The sequence below is a fragment of the Pseudorca crassidens genome, chromosome 17 (genome assembly GCF_039906515.1).
Source record: "Pseudorca crassidens isolate mPseCra1 chromosome 17, mPseCra1.hap1, whole genome shotgun sequence".
Classification (NCBI taxonomy): domain Eukaryota; kingdom Metazoa; phylum Chordata; class Mammalia; order Artiodactyla; family Delphinidae; genus Pseudorca; species Pseudorca crassidens.
Genome location: NC_090312.1, coordinates 1,555,984 through 1,578,792, shown reverse-complemented (window position 1 = coordinate 1,578,792; position 22,809 = coordinate 1,555,984). Strand labels below are relative to the sequence as shown.

General features: G+C 58.8%; 1 protein-coding gene and 1 long non-coding RNA gene across 9 annotated transcripts in view; one reads left to right on the top strand and one right to left on the bottom strand.

Annotated features, from left to right (window-relative positions):
• The window catches only part of LOC137210597 (plectin), a 57,653-nt gene extending 34,935 nt beyond the window's left edge, over nucleotides 1-22,718 (bottom strand). For 2 of the 8 annotated variants that reach the window (XM_067712612.1, XM_067712614.1), the window contains exons 1-2: nucleotides 22,576-22,718; nucleotides 21,126-21,324 (exon numbers count right to left, since the gene is read on the bottom strand). In XM_067712612.1, coding sequence (XP_067568713.1) covers nucleotides 21,126-21,318 — 193 coding nt within the window. In that variant the 5' untranslated portion in view covers nucleotides 21,319-21,324; nucleotides 22,576-22,718. Of the gene's footprint in view, nucleotides 1-2,607; nucleotides 2,669-19,262; nucleotides 19,421-21,125; nucleotides 21,325-22,575 lie in introns of those variants that run through there. The other 6 variants (XM_067712621.1, XM_067712622.1, XM_067712623.1 and 3 more) reach the window with 4 other exon arrangements.
• On the top strand, nucleotides 17,127-19,512 carry LOC137210603 (uncharacterized). The gene is made up of 3 exons (XR_010936632.1): nucleotides 17,127-17,970; nucleotides 18,140-18,292; nucleotides 19,292-19,512. It is a non-coding gene; the product is annotated as an uncharacterized lncRNA (long non-coding RNA).
• Nucleotides 22,719-22,809: the final 91 nt, after the last annotated feature.

Sequence of the window (22,809 nt, the reverse complement as noted above, 5' to 3'; positions counted from 1 at the left end):
GGGACCCAACTCAGGGTTGTGGTCTCAGAGCCTCAGGGATTCACAAGGACCTGAAGAGGAGGGCTGGGCCGTCTGGGCAGGGGGTCCTCTAGGTCTAAGGGAGGAGAGCTGAGGTCTTGGGGGGACTCAAGGGCTGAGGGAAGAGCTGCGGTCTTGGAGGGGGCAGAGGTCTGAGGGGAATGGCAGGGGCAGCTGCTGCAGCACATGGACAGGCTGGAGGCACCACTGGCTGCCTGCCATCAAGCAGGCAAAGGGACAGAGCCCCCACCTCCAAATGTCGGACCCAGACAACGGCCACCCTCCTTAACACTTGCCATGCCAGGCCAGATCAAGGGTGGGCCAGGAACAGGGAGTCGGCTGAGAGTCCAAGCACTGTGCGCAGGGCACAGGGTAGGGGCTCTGAGTGGCCTCCATCCACCACCGCCCCAGGCCAGCTGTTGGAGGCCAGACGCTCTCAGCTGCCACAGGGACCCAAAGCCACCCGCGGCCCAGAGCCCCTGCCGCCAGGAGACACCCCACCCTGGGCAGCCTGAGTGCCTCCTTTGAGCCAGCTGGACAGGAGGGGAGAGTAGCACCAGGCTAGAAGAGGGTCGGGGGCCCCAGTGAAAGGGGGACCAGCAGCAGGGGGTGAAGGGGCTGTGTGCTCCACGTGAACACCCTGCAGCCTGGCCCGTCCACGCCCAGCAGTCACCCTAGGCCCTCAGAGCTGAGGCTCCAACCACGGACATCCCGCGCCTCCCCATTCCACCCAATACCCCGCTCTCCCACTTGGTGCTGCACCACTCACACCTGCACCCGCGCTTTCTCCCCTCCCCCAAGCGGACACACCCATTCCCAGCACTGCTAACTCGGGAACTGTTTATAAATAGGGCAGAAGGGGGGGGATCCCGAGGTGGGAGGCTCGGGCGGGCAGGCGGCCAACAAGCTGCGCATGGGGGCGGGTTTATGAGGCCGTTGCCATGGCAGTGCAGAGCCGGCTCCCAACACACACAGACACACACACAGACACTCACACACACACACACACACACACACACACAAAGAGTTGTGGCAGAGGAAACTGCAGGCACAGCCAACTGTTCCCACAGCCCGGCCCGCCAGCTCTGCGGCGCCGCTCTCCCTCCGCCGGCGGGAAGGGGACCATCCCCGCGGGACACCGGCCGGGGAGGGCGGGGCGCCGGCTCGGGGAGGACGCCCAGCAGGCGCTGGAGTGGGCAACGGCCACGCCCCCTCAGACTAGTGGCGCCTGCGGACCCTGCCGGGCACCACGGCTGTGGCTTAGAGAACCAACACCAGCTGTGGTTTCAGGCCAGCACTCAGGCCAGTGGCCCGGCCCGGCCCTGTGCCCACGGAAGACCCACCCCTGGCCTGACCCTCAGCCCTCCCCCGGACCTCCTGCGCTCCCCCTGCCCCACCCCGATCTCCCGTGCACTCCCCTGCCCACCCCACAGCCCCACTCTGACCTCCTCTCCCTCCTAACCACCCCATACGTCCACCGCACATTTCCCTGGTTTGATTCCCCGACCTAACCTCTCAACCCCCAAGCCTCCTACCAAACCGACCCCACAGCATGCCCCCTCCCAAAATGATTCCAGGCCACACCCAAGGCCCCCAGACCTAAGGTCTCTCCTCCTTCCACACAGACTTGCACGGGTCTTTGGCCAAGCCCCTCAGCCCCGTGACAACCCACGCCATCCCCGCAGGAGAGGGCAGCAGTTTGCAACGCTGAAGAAAGTGGGGGGTGGGTGGGCGGGGCACGAAGGGGAATCCCCCTCCCTCCCACCAGCCCCGCCCTCGGGGGTTGAGGGGAGGAGCAGGCAGGAGCCTGGAACTAGACGTTCCCGGTCTGGCCCGCGGTGCCGGCCTCGGCACGCCTCCCTCTACCCCATCCCCCCACCCCCGCGCCCCCCAGGTCCCAGGGCTGGGAGAACACCCCTTTCTGCCCTGCCCCCACCCTGCGGGAACCGCAGCCGCAGTTGCTGATTCAGCACAGGAAGGACCGGGGCGGACAACCAGGGCGGCCTCCTCCACCCCACTCCAGGTCCCTCCGGATCTCCAGGGCAACCAGTCGGGGTCCTTGGGCAGCCCCCAGCCCCCCCCCATTCCGGAACAAAGAACCGCAGTGTGGACTTGCCCGGGGCCAGCCCGCCTGGCGCCTCCCCCGCCAGTGATCGATCCCCAAGGCCCTGCCCTGTCCCCTTCGACGCTGGGGGGCAGGCCGACAAGCGGGGCGGGATTCGGCAGAGTTCGGGAGGAGAGAAAGTGCGGATCCGAGAGGTGGCGAAGGCCGGCTCCCACCTCCGCCCCGCCCCCGCCGCTGCAGTAGCCCGCCCCGCCCCCCCGACACTCGCTGCAGGGTTGCAGGGCTGCAGGACTGCGGGGCTGCGGCTGGAGTCACCCCCGCCAGCTCCAGGCGGACCTCGCGCCAGGTGGAGTCCCGGCAGAACACGGACATGGGGTCTCCTGCGGCTCCGGCTCCCCACCCACAAAGCTGCCCCCAAGGCGGCAGACCCCGACCGCTGCCCTGTGGGGGCTGCACCCAGCCAGAGGTCACTGCCTGGTCCACACTCCCCACCCCCCGGCTCGGTCCCCATCCCCGGCCCGCACCTTTGAGGGAGCTGATCTCATGCTGGATGGCTCTCGAGGGGTCCATGTCTCCGCCGGAGCTGAGGGCGGTGCGCGGGCCGCCACGCAGAGTCCAGCCCCGCACTGCACTGCCCAGGCCAGAGCCGCAGCCTGGGGGAGGAGCCGGGAGGCGTGGGGCGGGGCTTGCCAGCCGGGGCGGAGCCTCAACTAATCAATGCGCAGTGCAAGGCCGGCCCGAGCTTGCTCCCGTCTACACCGCCCCCATCCTTCCAGACCCCTGCTCCCGGTCACCTGACCCCGGTAACTCCAGCCGGACTGCCACCCCATCAGGCTGGATCCAGGCGTGCTTGGATGGCCCACGCCACCCCCCAGTCCCTGGGCCTCCACCGCGGGCCACCCTCAGAGTGCCGTCCTAGCCGCTCCTGCACGTGGCTCTCCTGGCCTCGAAGTCATGGCCACTCACTCCCTGCAGGAGATACCCACCGGTCTGGACCTCCTGGCGACCTCCCCAGCCAGCATCCTGGGTGAGGAGAGAAGGTAGATCCCACCGGGGCAGAGGCTGGAGGCTCCTTCATCACCACCATTCACTTCCCCCCACTTCCATGCCCTCTGCCTTCTCCCCTCAGCTGGGGGCCCTCCTCCACCCACATGCGCCTCTGGGTCACCTCACCCGGTCCTGTGACACTCTGACTCCCAAGGTGACACATTCAGCCTCTGCCTCTCCAACTCAGCAAAGACCCACGAAGCTTGTCTTGGGAAGTTCCTGTCTTCCCGGCTCTGCGGATGTACCACCATCTACCACCCAGCAGCTCAGGCCAACACCCTAGGGTCCTCACCCCCATGGGTCAGCCCCACAGGTCCTGGTGGCTCCACCTTCCAGTCTGTCCACCTGCCACCAACTGTCCGGCTCAGCAGTCTCCTTGCACCACCACCCCTACTGCTGACAGGATCAGCCTCCTGGCCACTGACTGTCACTGCCTGCCCCCTGGGGAGAATGACAGCGCTGGCACTGCTGGTGTGGGGTCAGCTCTGCCCTCCTCACGGTGCCGCAGGAAGCCGCGCAAGCCTCACCCACACCTCGGGCACGCGCACCCAAGCGCGGCTTCAACGTAAGCCCCAGGATTGGGCCCTCCCGCCCCACCCTGGTCCTCTGTGCTGGGCTGTGGGGGACAGACACAGCCTCCGTCTCCTGCCAGGCCCACATCCAGATTCTTCCTCCATCCTCACCCCAAGGCCCCTCCCGGCCCCTTGAGGCCCACACCTTGCCCAGCCAGGCCGCTGCCTTTAGGCGACCACTCTTCCTACAGGCAGGCCCACCATGTGTTGGGTCAGGACGTGGTGGGGGGGAGCGCGGTGCCCGCAGGTACCGGCTGATGAGCAAAGAAGCGGGTGCAGCCCTATACTGGCTGAAGGCCTGATGTTCTAGGATCCCTCACAACCCCATCCCTGCCCCTCTCAGGACTCAGCCAGTCCGGGGCACAGGCAGGTCTCAGGAAAAAACAGCGGCAGACCTGGGATAAACAGGAATATGAGAAATTAATAAAGGACTTTGTGATTCCTTACATCTAAATTCCTATTACTTTTTTATTAGCCACGTCCAGATGAACCTAAATCCAAACTGTAACTGAAGAGTACTTCCTAACTAGATCTCAAATGAAACAGATAGATACTTAAACAGAACTAAAAACTATAGGAAAACTCACCCACACACAAAATTAGTGCTGGTTCTAGTTTTAAAACTGCATATAATTGAGAGTTCCCTGGCGGTCCAGTGGTTAGGACTCAGCGCTTGCACTGCTGTGGGCCAGGGTTCAATCCCTGGTCGGGGAACCAAGATCCCACAAGCCACACGGCGCGGCCAAAACAACAAACAGAACTGCGTATAATTGAATTTTATAAGATTATAATTTTAAGCTACTGAAAAGATGAGGGCAGAAAGCAAGTAATGGGGTAACACAAGGATCAGGCGCAATTAGGTGGCTTTTCCTAACTTTTCAGAACCATGGGGACAGAGAAGGAATGTCCCAGGCCCTTAACTGCCCCCTCAAGTCACGCTGCCCACCCGAGAGTGGCCACTGCAGTCACCGGCAGCCACTTGCAAATGAGGGCTCACAGAGAAGGGGTGGCCAGTGAAGAGGCCTTTGGCCTGCCCCTGCCCAGTCTGCCCCAAACGGCAGCCACATGGTGTGGCCTGGGAAGTGGGCTGTGGCCACGGCCCCTGGATAGAGTCCACGGGACACACTGAGCCCATTCCTTGGTTTCTTCCCAGAGAAAGGGGCAGCTAAAGTGGGGCCGTGGAAAGACAGGCTGCAGCTAGCCAGCAAAGGAGGCGGACGCACATACGAAGGCCCCAGGTCAAGAGAAGAGGAGTCTGGCCAACCCCAGAGAACGTGTGCGTGGAGGGCACCTGGACACAGAGCTGTAGGCGGGGTTCCCCTGGACCAGGGAGGCCCCTCGGACTGCAGTGGGCAAGGGCCTGGGGGTAAGAGATGGGGGCAGTGTGGCTCTGGTGGGTGAGATGCAACGGCCCTGGCCCTCCCGACAGTCCTCAGCTTTCACGGTCTCGCTGCCCAGGAGATCTAGTCCCAGGGTCCTCAAGAAAGCAGGCTGTCTGACCCGGCACGGCTTCCCCACGCCCAGCCGGGGTCCTGTCAGGTCGCCTGCACCAGGGACTCGCCTCATGCGCAAGGCTGAACGCTCTTGAAGCTTTACTGCAAATTCCAGGAGGCAGCTGACACCCCTGTGGTTCCTGCGACCCAAGCTGAGCCCCTACGCCACAGCCAGGCCCCCTCCTTCCCAGCCCCTCTGTCTGCGACAAAGCACCCCCTCCTCACAAGCCTCCTGAGACCCTGGCAGGTGTGGCCCCAGGTCACAGCCCCCACCATTCAGACCACACCCCTGCTCCCAAGGCCCGGTCTGCCTTCCCGTCCGTGTTCCTCACCAAGGCTCCCCAGCTTCACTCCTGTGCCCAGCCCTGGGCAGCCTGCCCTACCGGGGCTCACTAGTGACTGGTGGGCAGGTGATCCTGTGCAGGGGTGATATGTGACAGCTGTCGGCCCTGCCGGTAGACACCATCCACACAGGGTCCCCCATAATCACCCAGTGAGACCCCGCTACAGACTGTGCCTGTTCCCTGCAGTGGGAACAAGGGCCATCTCACCTGCACCACCAGGCCTCACCCCACAGCCGTCACCTGGCATTGACCCTGACCTGGGGAAGCTACCAGGCTGGGCAGGAGGAGAACGCTCCTCCACGTGGGCAGCCACTGGCTGACGAAGGCGGGAGCTCAGCTAGACCAGCCACCCTGTGCGGCTCCACCCACAGGGCCAGGTCCACAGCACTGCGGTGGGTGCCGCCAGGGCCCCAAGGGTCCTGGTGATGGCCCAGGAGGCATAGAGGGTTCCCGTTTGGGCCCCATCCAGCTCTCTCTCCCTGTAGCCCAGTTCAAAAATTGCACCGTTACCAGGTGTCCGCCAGAGACCTCGGGCAGGGACCCTGGGTCCCACCCCCATGTTCCGTCCATCAGGAGGTCCCATCATTCTGCCCCCCCAAATATCTCGCAAACCTGTCCTCTTCCCACTGTCTCCACCGCCACCCTCCTGCCCTTGGAGACAGCCCTGGCCTCCTCGCTGCCTTCCACCACCAGGCACTCAGCGGCCACAGCCCCGCTGCCACACCTGCTCTATCTCAGGGCTACAGAGAGCCTCCCGGTCCTGTCCTGTCCTGTGTCGTCCTGCTGCACAGACCCCTCTGCGGTTTCCTCCAGCAGGGACAGTGGGGACAGTGCTCTCACACAGGGATGACTGTCTCAGCACCCCTGCACCCCAGGCCTGGTCAGAGGCGTCCACGCAGGGAAACCAAGCAGTGGATGCTTGCAGTTCAAGGATGAGGTACTTCCCAGGAACGCTATTAATAGAGGTTTACTTCGTTAATAGATTGAAGGAGAAAACCTGTATATTGATCTCAAAACTGCTGATAACTCATTTGATAAAAACTCACCAATATTTCTGATTTCTACAAAGTGACCCAGTAAACTGGGAAAGGAGGTCCAGGCACCCTCAGTATCTGAAGGGGATTGATTCCAGGACCCCAGCCAACACCAAAAGCCTCGGATGCTCAAGTCCCTTATAAAAACTGGAGTAGGGCTTCCCTGGTGGCGGGTGGTTGAGAGTCCGCCTGCTAATGCAGGGGACACGGGTTCGTGCCCCGGTCCAGGAAGATCCCACATGCCGCAGCCCAGCAACGGGAGGGGCCACAACAGTGAGAGGCCCGCGTACCGCAAAAAACAAAACACAAAAAAACTGGAGTAGTATTTGTATATAACCTAATACAGTGCAAATGCTATGTAAATAGTTGTAAACACAATGCAGGGACTTCCCTGGTGGTGCAGTGAATCCACCTGTCAATGCAGGGGACATGGGTTCAAGCCCTGGTCCGCGGAGATCCCACATGCCATGGAGCAACTAAGCCCATGCGCCACAACCACTGAGCCTGCATGCCACAACTACTGAAGCCTGCGCACCTAGAGCCCGTGCTCCGCAACGAGAAGCCACCGCAATGAGAAACCTGTGCACCACAACGAAGAATAGCGCCCGCTCACCGCAACTAGAGAAAGCCCGCGCAGCAACAAAGACACAACGTGGCCAAAAATAAATTTTTTTTAAAAAAAATACAATGTAAATAGCTGTCTTTGAGCACCCACAGCAAATTCAAGTTTTGCCTTTTGGAACTTTCCAGAATCCCCCCCCCCCACAGTACTTCTTTTTTAAAAAAAAAAACATTTATTTATTTATTTACTTGGCTGCACCAGGTCTTAGTTGCAGCACGCGGGATCTAGTTCCCTGACCAGGGATTGAACCCTGGCCCCCTACATTGGGTGCACAGAATCTTAACCGCTGGACCAGCAGGGAAGTCCCCCCCCAATAGTACTTTTTTTTTTTTGCAGTACGTGGGCCTCTCACTGCTGTGGCCTCTCCCATTGAGGAGCACAGGCTCCGGACGCGCAGGCTCAGCGGCCATGGCTCACGGGCCCAGCCGCTCCGCGGCATGTGGGATCCTCCCGGACTGGGGCACGAACCTGTGTATCCTGCATCGGCAGGTGGACTCTCAACCACTGCACCACCAGGGGAGCCCCCCAATAGTACTTTTGATCTATTACTTAAATCCCCAGTTGCAGACCGTGGATGGGGACGGCTGGCTGCATACTGTTAACATGAGAACAGACGTCCCTCCAAATCTGAGTGGCCACCGCCACCGCCCCAGGGGCCTCGCCCATAGGAAGTACTGGAAGCAGGAGCAGCAGGGCTGTAGGCTCAGCATGGTGGCCAGGACACCCCCAAAGCCACTCCCACAGGCGGCCAGGGCAAGCCTCCGGGCTCAGCTGCGGGTGAGGCTGATCCAGGGCGTGTGAGGGGAAAGAACCTAGGCTCCGGATGCGGAGAAGCCTCTAACCTGATCTGCCAAGCGTTCAGAGTCTGCACCTCCTCAGCACCTGAACCAGTGCCTCTGACCACCTACCAGCACCGACAAAGGCGCTCACTCGAGTGGCCGCCTTTCAGCACCCTTCTAAAGGCCCAAGACATTTCTTATAGGCCAATAACGAGCTGGCAAAAGAGGGTGGGAAAAACCTTCATTCGCAGTGCAGGACAGAAACTACTCTGGAACAAGATAAATAAAAATCAGCGAGAACTTAACTTCAGAAAGCCCACAAGCACAAAGCAAGAACCAGACCCATGGGGAGACTCACATTCCCAATGCAGAGGTCCGACCTCGCAGGACCACTGTGCCCCGAGTTAGAACTGCGCTTCTGACCCACCCCCGCACCCCACCGCCGGCCCCGCCAGCCCTGAGCCGACTCTTTCTTTTTTAATTAATTAATTAATTAAGTTTTGGCTGCGTTGGGTCTTTGTTGCTGTGCGCGGGCTTTCTCTTGTTGCGGCGAGTGGGGGCTACTCTTTGTTGTGGTGCGCGGGCTTCTCATTGCGGTGGCTTCTCTTGTTGCGGAGCACGGGCTCTAGGCGCATGGGTTCAGTAGTTGTGGCGCGCGGGCTTCAGTAGTTGTGGCGCACGGGCTTAGTTGCTCCGTGGCATGTGGGATCTTCGCGGACCAGCGCCCGAACCCGTGTTCCCTGCGTTGGCAGGCGGATTCTTAACCACTGCGCCACCAGGGAAGCCCCGCTGCACCGACTCTTAATAATTGCCTCCTTCAGACACTCACATGATTTTATATCAGATCGGCGAGCTTCTGTTGTCTGTTTGAAACCCGGTCACTGGGTGCTGGGCAGGTGTAGGGAGTGAGCCCTTTCGGGCGCTGCTGTAGTACCTAGCGAACACCTTAGGAACTTTTTAAAAATATTGTGTTTGAATAGGAACTATTCCCCGGACGCAAACATGGGCCATACAGGGAAAAGTCTCCCCCCAAGATTGTCCCCTCTCCACCCCGCACACAGTGTGGAAATCACTGTCAGGATTGGCTTCCTCTTTATCCCTCTGAAATTTCTTTATGTGGAAAGTCACATAAATACAAACATGATTCTTGGTTTTCCCCCCTTTTAACACAAAAAGTGACACCTCGGGGCTTCCCTGGTGGCACAGTGGTTAAGAATCCGCCTGCCAATGCAGGGGACATGGGTTTGAGCCTTGATCCGGGAAGATCTCACATGCTGCGGAGCAACTATGCCCGTGTGTCAGAACTACTGAAGCCTGCATGCCTAGAGCCGTGCTCCACAGCAAGAGAAGCCACTGCAATGAGAAGCTCTTGCACAGCAACAAAGAGTAGCCCCAACCAGAGAAAGCCCGATCACAGCAACGAAGACCCAACGCAGCCAAAAATAAATAAATGAATAAATAAATTAATTAATTTTTAAAAAAGTGACACCTCGCCTGCACCATCCGACCCCACACCTGGGAGGTCTCCCGCTGCACCCCTGCCTCCGCCCTACCTCAGGGCGCTGGCTGCCATCCTTGGCTCTCACACACACACTGCGTTCTTAGGTCTGATAGACATGTTCATTGGCCTGGTTTCCACCAGTTCACTAATGCAATCCAGAAATTCTGGGTTTCTGGATTTTTACCAATCTGATAGGTGAAAACACGGCACCCTGGTGTAGCTAGAGCTTAAATTTTGCATACTACTTGACCCAGAAATTCTATTTCTAACAATAGCCATAGACACACAATGATCCAGCCACAAAGCTCTTCTATGTAGCAGTTTACAATACCAAAAAACCGCACAAAACTAAACAAAACTAAACCTAATGTTCCATGGGAAGAGATTAAATAGGATATGATTACCATATAAAAGAATATTATATTATAAATTAATGTCATAGAAAGATGTACTTGTAACATTAAGTAAAAAGAAGTTACACGTACCTAAAATACTTCATAATATTAAATTATAAAGTTATAAATAAATTAAATTATACTATAAAATACTGTGCACATTATTTTTTGTTGTTGTTTTTGTTTTTGCGGTACACGGGCCTCTCACTGTTGTGGCCTCTCCCGCTGCGGAGCACAGGCTCCGGACGCGCAGGCTCAGCGGCCATCGCTCACGGGCCCAGCGGCTCTGCGGCATGCGGGCTCCTCCCAGACCGGGGCACATACCCGCGTCCCCTGCATCGGCAGACGGACTCCCAACCATTGCGCCACCAGGGAAGCCCTGTGCACATTTTTTTTAAACAAGCATAGGGACTTCCCTGGTGGTGGAGTGGTTAAGACTCCATGCTCCCAGTGCAGGGGGCTAGGGTTCAATCCCTGGTCAGGGAACTAGATCCCATATGCATGCCGCAACTAAGAGTTCACATGCCACAACTAAGGAGCCTGAGTGCCACAACTAAGGAGCTGACAAGCGACAACTATGGAGCCGGCAAGCCACAACTAAGGAGTCCTCCTGCTGCAACTAAGGAGCCGTCGAGCTACAACCAAAGAGCTGGCAAGCTGCAACTAAGGAGCCAGTGAGCCACAACTAAGGAGCCCACATGCCACAACTAAGGAGCCCGCCTGCCGCAACTAAGACCCAGTGCATCCTAAATAAATATTTTTTTTAATTAAAAAAAATCAAACAACAAGCATAAAACAAAAAGATGTGGAGGTTTTACAAAACACCAATCAACCATTGCAGCAGGGCAGCTTGAAGGGAAAGCACTGAACGGTGGCCCCTGGAAGATATGTTCACATCTAAATCCCTGGGACCCGTGACTGTGGCCTTATTGGGAAATAGGGTCTTTGCAGATGTGATTAAGTTAAGGATGTCACGATGAGATCACCCTGGATTATCTGGGTGGGACCTAAATCTAATGACAAGTGTCCTCATAACAGACAGAAGAGAGATACACAGAGGAGAAGCCATGTGAAGATGGGGCAGAGACTGGAATGGTGCAGCCACAAACCGAGGAACACCAACAGCCACCAGAAGCTGGAAGGGGCAGGAAGGGTCTTCTCTAGAGCCGTCACAGAAACTACAGCCATGCCAACACCTTGATTTTGGCCTCTGGCCTCCAGAAGTATGAGAGAATAAACTTGTTGTTTTAGACCACCTGTTTGTGGTCATTTGTTACAGCAGACACAGGAAACTAATGAAGACATTTTTACCAGGAGTGACAAATATTTAAAAGCATGGCACTGGTTTTGGAATTGGGTAATGGACAGAGGCTGGAGAATTTTGAGGAGCATGATAGAAAAAGCCTAGATTGCCTTGAACAGGCTGTTGGAAGAAATATGGATGTTAAAGATGCTGCTGGTGATGACTTAGAAGGAAATGAGGCACATACTGCCAGAAGCTGGAGGAAAGGTGATCGCGATTAAACAGTGCAAAAAATGTGGCTGAACTGTGTTCCGCTGTTGGGTGGAAAGCAGAACTTATAAGTGATGAACTTGGATCTTTAGCTGAGGAGATTTCAAAGCAAAGTGTGGAAGGTGTGACCTGGTTTTAACCTGTTCCTTACGGTAAAGTGCAGGAGGAAAGACGTAAACTGTGGAAGGAACTGTTAAGCAAAAAAAGAACCAGCACTGGTGATTGGGAAACTCAAGGCCTGTTCAGACTGCAGAAGATGCTAATGTGGGGAGACTCACTGTTAGGAGAGAGAGACAAGGATGCAACTGGACAATCTTCCTCTGAAGAGATTTGATCTCTGACTCACAGATGCATTCAAACCTCGCAGCACAAGCTGGGGATAGAGAGGGTCATCCAGGAAAGCTCTGTGGAGAAGCCTCTAACCTGATGGCACAGATCTCTGTGTCATACATGGGAGACCCACAAGGTGTATAAGAATGTTGTATCAGCAGAAACACTGCCAGCTTGGATGCAAGAGGATAGAGACAGAATGAAAGGAAGGAAAGCTGTTGGAATTCTGGGATACTACAGGCAGGAAATGGGGTGACAGAGCTACTCAGCTTCAAACATATGCTGCCCGGCAGGAAAAAGGAAAAATGACTTCAAGGGCACAGCTTTGGGCCCAGAGGGTGGAGCCATGGGCACAGAGGCAGAGGCCGGCAGAGCTGAACGTGTACAGAGCAAAGCATCAAGCCACAGAGGAGTATTCTCAGGCCTTCAAACCTATTGAACTTGCCCTGCTGGATTTCAAACTTGCTTGGGACTCCTTTATTCTTTTCTCTTTGTTACCCCTTTATTCTTTTCTCTTTCTCCCTTTGAGAAAGGGGATGTCTACTCTATGCCTGTCCCACCAATGTATTTTGGAAGTATACAACATGTGTTCTAGTTTCACAGGTCCACAAATGGAGAGCAAGTGGGCACCTGCCTCCCATCACCTGAGAAGGGGTTCCTGACTCCCCCTCCACCCAGCCACCATCACCTGGGGCCACCACCAGATGACCCAGCCCAAGGCCCCTCTTAGGTCCCAGACCTCACCACCCACAGCCCCTGCAGGCAGCCACAGCACCAGCTCTCCCAGCCCTGCATCTCCCTGTCCAGTGTGAGCCTGCTTCTGGCCACTGCCCTTGGCCCCACGCCGGGCGGGGGCGCCTGGCCTCCCACCTGCATCAGCCCTCTCCAGCCTCATTGCATCTGTTCCCAAGGTGCCCAGATCCTGCTGCCAACCCCTGCCCTGCTGCCGGCTCCCCTCAAGTCTCACTGGGGAAACGGAGGCCAGGAGGCAACATCGCCCACACCTTCCCTCCCCCACGCCTTCCCCTCCCCCAGCCTTCCCCTCCCCCACGCCTTCCCCTCCCCCAGCCTTCCCTCCCCCACGCCTTCCCATCCCCACACCTGTAGAAGCCTCTACCCCTTCTGAACCACAGGGCCCTGGGTGGCAAGGGGCTGTCACACCCACCCCCAGCATGTGCGGTTGGGCAAATGAGAAGGGTCACACAGCACTCGGGCCACCCAGGCCCCTGCCAGCCAGTGTTCTGCCCAGGCTGCATTCTGCTGACAGCTCGGCCTCCGGGTCACTGCCCCGTCCTGGATGGCGGTCTCCCTCTCACATACTGCCGGACCCCTCACCGTCTCCACCTCCCTTCTCACTTCCTACACACCCCTTGGCACCCCCAATCTGACCACGCCCCCAAACAGGTCTCCCTAAGGTCCCGATATCCCTTATGACCACGCCAGGCGCTCTAAGGGCAGCCGGCTCCTGGCTCATCGCTCCTTCCCTTTCACTGGGCTGTCCAGACCACCCCCTGGGGAAGGCTCCCCCTCTGCCTCAGGCTTCCCCCCCCCCCGCACCGCGAGGGCCCCAAGCACAGTGCCCAGCCTGGTCCCCCAGCAACTGGAGTCTTCACATGGTGCCCGGCTCAACGATCATCTCAGTTTATTTGCCCCCAAGCTAAGCTCCTGTTCTTCCACCGCCCCTGCTGCAGAGGCACCACTCCACCCCCCACACCCCCACCCCACCCCCGCTGCTCCCCACCCCCACCTCCATTCCCACTCTATGGCAGCCCAGTCTGGGGTCTGGGTTTCTGCAGGGGTCCAGCTCGGGGTCCACTTTCCCTCCCATTCACCTGCTCATTTTCAAACCCCATTAAGGAGGTGCAACAGGACACAGACCTTGCCCTCGGGAAGCTGAGTTAGGCGGGAGAAAAGATATTTAAAATCCTCTTTGTTGGGCTTCCCTGGTGGCACAGTGGTTAAGAATCTGCCTGCCAATGCAGGGAACACGGGTTCGAGCCCTGGTCCGGGAAGATCCCACATGCTGCGCAGCAACTAAGCCCGTGCACCACAACTACTGAGCCTGCGCTCTAGAGCCCACGAGCCACAACTACTGAGCCCATGCGCCGCAACTACGGAAGCCTGCGCACCTAGAGCCCGCGCTCCGCAACAAGAGAAGCCACCGCAATGAGAAGCCCGCGCACCGCAATGAAGAGTAGCCCCCATTCGCCGCAACTAGAGAAAGCCCGCGTGCAGCAATGAAGACCCAATGCAGCTATAAATAAATAAATAAATTTATTTTAAAAAATGTAACAAACTGAAAGAAAAATTAGAAACACTGATAACACACAAGGAAGTTAACACTCATAATAAATAAAGAACTCTTATAATTCAAAACAAAACACCTTACAGAGAAATGAACAATGCTTTTCAATACAAAGAGTGAATAACTATGAAATGATGATCACTTAGTCAAAGAATGCAACTTAAAACAAATTAGAATTTTCTCATCCATCAATTGGCAAGGGATTGGAACTAGTCTGCCTTGTATCTGCTGGCTCATCTACGCCAGAGGACAATTTAGAAATACAATCATTTTTAACGATAAGCCCACATGTTCATGTAAAGGGACCAGATAAGCAAGCAGAGATACTTCCATGCAATGGAACACATAGTACCCATTAAAAAGCATGAGGGTGCCAAGACCATTCAATGGGGAAAGAATAATCTTTTCAACAAATGGTTCAGGAACAACTGGGTATCCTCGTGCAAAAGCGTAAAGTTGGGGTAATTATGTGGCGGTCCAGTGGTTAGGACTAAGCACTCTCACTGCTGGGGGTCCCGGGTTCGATCCCTGGTTGGGGAACTAAGACCCAGCAAGCCTCAAGGCACAGTTTAAAAAAAAAAGAATAAAGTTGGACCCCTACCTCACACCATACTCAAAAATTAATTCAAAATAGATCAAAGACCTAAATGTAACAGCTAAAACTATAAAACTCTTGGAAGAAAATATTGCCATAAATCTTCATGACTTTGAAATAGGCAACAGTGCTTAGATATGACACTAAAAGCACAAGCAACCAAGAAAGAAATAGGTAAATCGAACTCACCATTAAAATCCTTTGTGTTCCAAAGGACACCATCAAAAAAATAAAAAGCCAACCCACAGAATCAGAAAATATTTTTGCAAACCATATCTATCTGATAAGGGACTTATATCTAGAATACATGAAGAACACTTACAACTCAATAATAAAAAGCTAAAAACCCAATTTAAAAATGGACAAAGCCTCTGGATAGACATTTCTGGAAAGAAGATATAGAAATAACCAATATGCAAAAGAAAAGGTGCTCAACAACACTAGTCATCAGGAAATGCAAATCAAAATCAAGAGAAACCACTTCACACCCACTAGGACTAAATGCCTGTAATCAAAAAGGCAGATAGTAAGTGCTGGCAAGGATGTGAAGAGATTGGAAGCTTCATACACTGCTCATGAGATCGTAGAATGGTGTAGTTGCTGTGGAAAGCAATCCGACAGTTCTTCAAACAGTTAAATATAGAATTATCACATGTTCCAGCAATTCCACTCCTTGGTATATATCCAAGAGAGATGAAAACATACATCCACACAAAAACTGGCCCACTGTTCATAGCAGCACATTCATAATAGCCAAAAGGTGGAAACAACACGAATAGCCATCAACCTAACCAGAGAGAAACAAAATGCAGGTTATCCATACCACGGAACGTTATTCCATGAAATGGAATGAAGAACCAGTACACACTGTGACATGGATAAAACGCTACGCTACGTGAAAGCAGCCAGGCACAAAATTGTATGATTCCATTTATACGGAATATCCAGTATAGGCAAATCCATAAGGACCTAAAGTAGACCAGCGTTTGCCAGGGGCTGGGAATGGAAATGCTCTGAAATGGGTTGTGCTGACCGTTTCACAAGTCTATTAATACACTAAAAACCACTGAATTCTTTCCCTCCCTCCCTCTCCTTCCCTCTCTCTCTCTCTCTCACACACACACACTATGGTCACCCCAGCCAGCGAGACTAGGGGCCCAAGGTGTGACTTTGACCTTTTTTCTTCATATACTTCCACAATGCTTGTTTGTTTGTTTCTAGCACATTTTGCTTTTTTAAATTTTTTTAGTATTTACTTCTTTATTTGCCTGTATTGGGTCTTAGTTGAGGCGTGCGGGGTCTCCAGTTGCGGCATGCGAACTCTTAGCTGCAGCATGTGGGATCTAGTTCCCTGACCAGGGATCGAACCTGGGCCCCCTGCACTGGGAGCACAGAGTCCTAGCCACTGGACCATCAGGGAAGTCCCAGCACGTTTTGCTTTTGACCATAAACACAGACCAAAAGCCCAACTGCCAGCCTCTGATCCTGCCAGCTGAGCTCTGGCCGCCAAGGATGACACCCCATGCTCTCACCCACTCACCCATGCAAGCACCCTGCAAGTGCTGGCTGAGGGCCTGGGGCTGGTGCCAGGGACACAGATAACCAAGCTCTGAGTCCAGGATGGGAGACGGTGGGACACGTGAGGAGGACATCAGGCGCAATGGCACCAGGCAGGCCCAGGGCCTGATAGGGAGGTGGGGCAACCCTTCCAGCTGAGTCTTAAAGAAAGCACGTGCCCTGCAGATGCACTGACACTCCCCACCCCCGTCCGCCTCTCCAGCCCCACCTTCTCTAGACCAACGCAGGCCTTCCAGGTGGGTGCCTCCTGCAGGCTCCCTACCCCAGCCCTGCCTGGAGCACCTGCCCCCCCAAACCCCCACCCCACCAACATTCCTCCCCTCTGCCCTCCCCTCTCTACACCCACTGCCCCTCCCCACCCCCATCCACACTGACTCTGCTCCCAGCCCTGATGACACAACCTTGAAGTCTACACACACCGACCAGACACTCCCGCTGGCGCTCCCCACGCCCTGGCCTGTACTTCATGCCCTGTCCGCCTGGACAGGCCTTTGGCTCTGCGTGCAAAGAGCTCGGAAGCTTGGGGGGCTCCTTCCCCACACACCCTTCCCCCGCACCTGAACTCTCGCCCCCACCCCCAGCCCTGCCCGTGCACGGGGACCACAGGCCCCCCTGGGCTCCCCCGGGCGCCCCGCCTCCGGAACTGTCGCAGGCCAGGCTCTGCAGACCCCAGCCAGCCCACAGGGAGCTCTCCAACCACAGGCCCAGGCGGCCTCAGCCCCGCAGGAATTTGTCCTGGAGCGAAGGCAGGGAGGATGGGGAGGGGCAAGCGGTTCCGGCAGACAGGAAGTGGAGATTGTTCTGGAAGGAGCAGGGCCCAGTGGGGAGGACTGGGGATTTCCACAGGGAGAGCTGGGGAGTGACACCTCCACTTCTGTGGGGTGGGGGGACATAAAGGTGAGGGGCGAAGAAGCTGGGTTTTGGAGGCAGATGGGCAAGTGCATCTCACGAGCGCGAGCAGGGCAAAGGTGGGGCTGGGGGCGAGTGCAGGTGCAGGGAAGAGGCCAGGAGGCAGAAGCCAGGGCCCTTCGTGGGCCCAGCAGTGGGCCAGGGGTCCCCGAGGGCAGAGCCTGCTAGTGCTTGCGGCGCCCCCCCAGCCCCCAGCAGTCACCCAATGGCGGAGGAATCAGGGGCTTCGCTCTGCTCCCTCACTAGGGGCGGCCTCCTCTCTGGGGCAGGATGGGCCAGGGCCTCAGGCCTCCAGGAGGCCCAAGGGGCTCACAGGATCAGGCCGCGGCCCAGAGCCTGGCCGCTTCTGCTCCTCTAGGCCACTCCTGGGCCTTGGCAGTGGCCCCGGCCCAGCCACAGGCACAGCCCCGCCCCCCCATTCCCTTGCCTCAAGCCAGGAGGGGAGGTGACTCGGGGTACCCCAGAAGGCTCCCCTCCCCTCGGCCCCACTCGGCCGTCCCCGGCTCCTACGCTCCCACTTCGCCACTCTCACCCGCCCTCCGGCCAGTGCCACACGCTAGGGGGGCTTCACCGTGGAGGTGGCCAGTCCACTTTGGGCATGTGGCCCAGCACCCGCAGGCAGGAACCAGGCGAGCCCGGGAGGGGGCACGGGCCACGGCAGCCCGGTGTGCCCTCACAGCCACCCTGGAAGCCCACAGGGTCCTCAGGACTCACTCCTGAGAGATGGGCTGGCATCCCGGGAGCAGAGGGACACAGCTCCTCAGGCTGGGATGCTTTAGCTTGATGCCCTGACGGCCTCTGGAACCACACACGGCCCTGCGACGTTATGTGACCGAGGAAGATGCTGGAACAAAGCACTAGTCATTCTGTGTAAGTGTCCCCACTTTCACTAGAGTGGCCAGTTCATAAACAGTTTCGTCCTGGGGTTTGCCAGGAGAGCTGTGGCCCAGTGGGCAGCTGCTTCCTTGCCCTGGACCTGTCCAGATGGACCCTCCCAGGCCAGGCCAGCCCTCCAGAGGCATACCCTCCCTCCCTGCAGGTGCGGCGGTCAGGCTCAGGAGCCCACTGTCACGAGTGTCTCTACCGGGCCCCAGCGAACTGGTCACAGAGGCAACGGATCGGCGACAACAGTGCTGACAAGAAGCTGACAAGAAGCACACAGCACATCCACCGCCCTGGACCCAGGAAAGCTGTGAGTGGAGGACTGCCTGGCGGAGGCGAGCCCTGGGCCCCGTGAAACCTCCCCTGCTTGCCTGGGTGAGGTCAGTGGATGGACAGCGGCTGCCCAGGCTCCAGGCAAGGTCCCAGCAGGACCTCTCTCCCTGAACTGCCCTTGGGGGCAGAGCCAGCATAACCAGCCATGTGGAGCTGGGACCTGCTCTGGGTCAGCTCTGTCCAGGGCCCCACCTCGACCCTCTCTAAGCCTCTGCGGGCCAGGAGCCAGGGCTGTGTCCATGCCTGCTCAGAGCCCAGCGCCCCAGGCAGCTGGGCTGTGGGCAGCTGACAGCAGTAAGGCCTGGGCAGGTCCAGAGGTCTGAGGGGGTGTGCAGCAGGGCCAGGGGGGTCTGCCAAAGGCACAGAGTAGCTCCTCTGAAGAGCAGGAGGGGGCCGCCCTAACTTCCCCAGCCCACAGCTGCTCCCCAGGGAACAGTAAGAAGGGCGTAACAGGAGTCCCTGCCGAGGCGGGTGGTGGCCTAGGTGCTCACCAGCTAGGGAAGGTGAGGAAAGGCAGCAACTATGCGACCCACACTGCCAGGCAGTGGCAGCCACCCGCACCCCTGGGGGAAGCACCTAGCTGAGAGGCAGAGGACAGCTCTGCCTTGAACCACGTGTCTGCTGTGCACAGACTCCGGACACAGGACATTGGCTGGGGCGGGGCGGGGCGGGGCGGGGCGGGGCGGGGCGGCCCACCCCACCCACCCCACCCACGCTGCACGATGCCTATTAAGGACATGACTATGGGGCTCCGCCGAGCGCGCTGCCTCTTCCTCGGGCGCCGGCGGCCGCGCGGGTCGAGCGAGGCTGGCGGCGCGGAGCGGGGCTGGGCTCCGATCGGGACGACTACCGCGGACGAGGTGTCAGAGGCCGGACTGTCCGGCCGGAGGACCTGTCAGGGCCGGCCAGACGGCAGGCAGCCCGCAGGGGGGGCGGGGGCGCCGTACCTTTGTACTTCTCCCGCACCTCCTCGTAGGCCTGGATGAAGTCCTGCTCGTCGGGCGGCGGACGAGGCGGCAGCAGGGCAGCCATGCCGGCGGCAGGCGCGGGACACAGCGGAGCGCTGCGGCGCAGAGCGAGCCTCCTGCCCCCGGCGGCCACTCGGTCCCTGCGGCCGCGCGCGCCGCTTAAAGGGGCCGCCCCCGCCCCGCCCCGCACCCAGGATGCCCCACGGGCGGGCGGGGCCCGGGGGAGAGGCGGCAGCGCGCCTGGGCGCCTCCCGGCGTCGGCTCGGCAGCCGCAGCGGAGCGGGCTGGGAGGCTACGAGTCTGCGTCCCGCGCCCGTCCCGGCGGGCGCACACCCCCTCCCCGCCCCCGCCCCCCCCCCCAGTCGCCGGCCTGCCGACAGCCCGAGTTCTCCGCACCCGGCGCTGCAGGGGCACCCTCCGTCCCCAGCCGCGAGCTCTCCACCACCCTGCCAGACCCAGCGACCTCACCTGGCCGCCCCCCCCCACCTTCTGCTCCAACCGCCGCTACCTAGGATCCTTCTATTGCAACCTGGGAGGTGGAGTGGGTATCTTCAACATGAAACCCTTACACACAAAAACTTAACTACGAATAAAAGGACTGAAATAGGGAATTTACAGAAGAAAAAATGATTGGTTAAAAAAAAAGACAAATTCTTTGCCACTCATCAGATTGGCAATCCCCCATCTCCCAGTGTTGAGGAATGCCCTCTCCAGAATGCCCCCGGCAGTGTTCCTCTAACTGGAACTGCCACAAACACTGTGGCCAGAAGCCCCACTTCCAGGGCTCAGGGCTAAGAGGGTTGCCAGGCGCACACAAAGAGCGCCCGCAGGGCCTGCTAGTGAAGAGGGTCCAGGGCTGCGAGAGGACATTCAGGGTTCACTTGCACGTGAGTGAAAAAGAACCTCGTCCTTTAACATCCGGATGTGACATGTGAAAAGGACTGGCGGTCCCGTGCCATGTCCACACCGGCTCCCGGGGGTGGGGCAGATGGTGAGGTTTCCCTTCACGCTGTCCCGCTCCCCTGCGTCCCCACAAGCTCTTGCTTGTGCTTCCACCCACAGAGTTCCTTGCTGCCCCCGCCACCATCCTCGCCCAGCACTGGGCTTCCAGGCCTCTTCCCACGCACCTCGGTCCACCCTCCCAGTCTCCTGCAGGGTCAGCCCATCCCCCAGACCCTCATCATCATTCTGTCCTAGCCAACGGGACAGGGTCAGTAGTCCACAGACTGATCCAGAGACCCTCAGCTGGCTCCTCCCTTCCCAGCACGCCCTGCCCAATAGCCTCAAGCCCTAGGTCACCTACTTCCCAAAGGGAGGAGCCACTGTCCAGCTGCCAGCCCGACACTGTCAGGGGCCTTGCACTGGGCCTTCCCCATCCTCCCCGCAAGAATGGCAGCTACTAGAGGGCAAGGCCGGACCCTGGCTCAGGGAGGGGCTGGGGCTCTCGCCAACCAGGTGGCCCCTCCTGTCCTGCTCCTATATGCTTCTACCCACCCCACCCCCATGGTGGCAGCCAAGACCAGGGGCCTCGAAGGCGGCTTTGCCGCAGGATCTCAAGAAAGTGTCATCATCACATCTGGGCACTGGACCCTTGTCCTGAGACCAATGATGGTGCCAGCTCAGCAAGCTCAACCTCAGGCCTCATGCAGCTGACCGGGTGGAGCCAGCAGGTGGCGCTGTGCTGTCTGCAACCACCTGGGACAGGAGAGGCCCCTCTCTGACCCGCATATCACCCTCACGTCTCTCATCCCAGTCCTATACCTGCACAGAGCACACAGCACGTGCTCAGTCAACAAGCAAATGTTTATGAATTGGACAGACGAAGCTTTTCAGCGTCGTTACCTGCAATGCGGATGACTGCCCGCTCGGCAGGGTCCAAGACACTCCCATTCCCCCCAGGGCCACCTCCGCTTAGCCGGCTCCGCTGTGTTTTCTCCAGGTTCCAGGGCAGTGTGTCCCCAGGGCTGGGCGAGCCACTGCCTCCGTTGGAGCCATCCTCAACCACTGCCCGAACCTCGTGGTCCTCGCCCGACATGGCCTCCTGGAGAGGGAGCGGGGGGGAGGGGGTGTCACACCACCGTGTATGGGGGGGATACTGCATACCGACCACCACATTCTTAACCTAAACATGGACCCCACCCCATCCACCCTGTCATCTGGACACTGACACCCACACCGCTCCTATGTCCCGCTTCATCTACATACTGAACCCCGACCCTCTCAACCCAGACACGGACAACTCTTTGCAGCCATCCACAGCTGGCCTCACCTGCTCCAGCTCATTCCTCCGATACCCACACGGAGACCCCCCCCCCCCAGACATTGACCTCACTCCCTCCAGTCTATCACTGGGACACTGATACCCCCCACCCCCCAACATTCACTGCCACTCTCTTCTCTTAGTCACCCAAACACTGACCCCTCCACGCTGTCACCCAGGGGTTCACCCAATCAGAGGACAGATCCCCCCTCCACCCCGTCACTCGGACACTGGCCTCTGATCCCTCCATCCCAAACCTGGACCCCATCTCCTCTACTCCTCGACTCAGCAAGCAAGCCAGGCCATGAGGAAGCACTGGCTGCTGCCCCTCCCCTCCCAGACCCCGCACCTCGCACACTGGCTCTACCTCCAAGCTGTCTGAGCCAATAGCGCTCCCCGTCGCCTTACCCCAGCCCAGCCCCCGCGCAGTCCCACCTCGGTCTCCGCAGTGAACGCCTATAAATAGCCAGAGCCGCATCAGCGTGGGCCGCGGGAGCTGTGCTGCCGCAAGGCTGGGTGGGAGCCCGGGCGGCCCCTCCAGCAGCCCGCCCTGCGCGGAGCTGCCGCGGGGCACCCACACCCGCGCGTGCACGCCCCTCAGCTCCCGGGCCCCACAAGCGCTGCCGTGCAGGAGGTGAATGCGGCTCTGTCCCGGCGGGGCCGGGCTGGCGCGGGGGCACAATGTGGGCTCTGTGCCTCCGCCCCTAGGCTAAGGGCTGGGGAGGAGACGGCGGGCACCGAGCTGGGGGCCACCCTGCCCCGCCCCCTACAGCCCGTCCGCAAGGCGCCTCCGCTCCAGCCCCCCGCCCGGCGCCCCACCGCCAGCCGCACCACCCCAGCCGCATTTCCTGCCCACACCCCGGGCACCGCCCGTCCAGTTCCGCAGTCTCCGCGCGCGGAGGTGGCGTCCTCCCGAGGGAGGATGGGCAGCGACGCAGCCTCTGGTTCCGCGATGCCTGCGGAGGGAGAGCCCCTACCCCACCCCGCGGCTCCCGCCCGCCGCGCGCCTCTCTGTCCCGGCCCCGGTCTTACGTGCCCGGTGGCTCAGCTCCGCTGGGCTCGGCCAGTGCGGCCGGACGGCTGCTGCCGGGAGAGCTGCGCAGGCTGCGCGGGCGGGGCGAGCCCGGAGCCCCGCCCCGGCCGCGAACCGAGCGCCGCCCGTGCGGCCCCTGCGTCCGAGTGCGCGCGGGGCCTGAGCGCGAGCGCGGCTTCTACCGGGTACCGTCCCCCGCGCGCACCCCCACCGCCCGGTACGGCCCCCTCCCC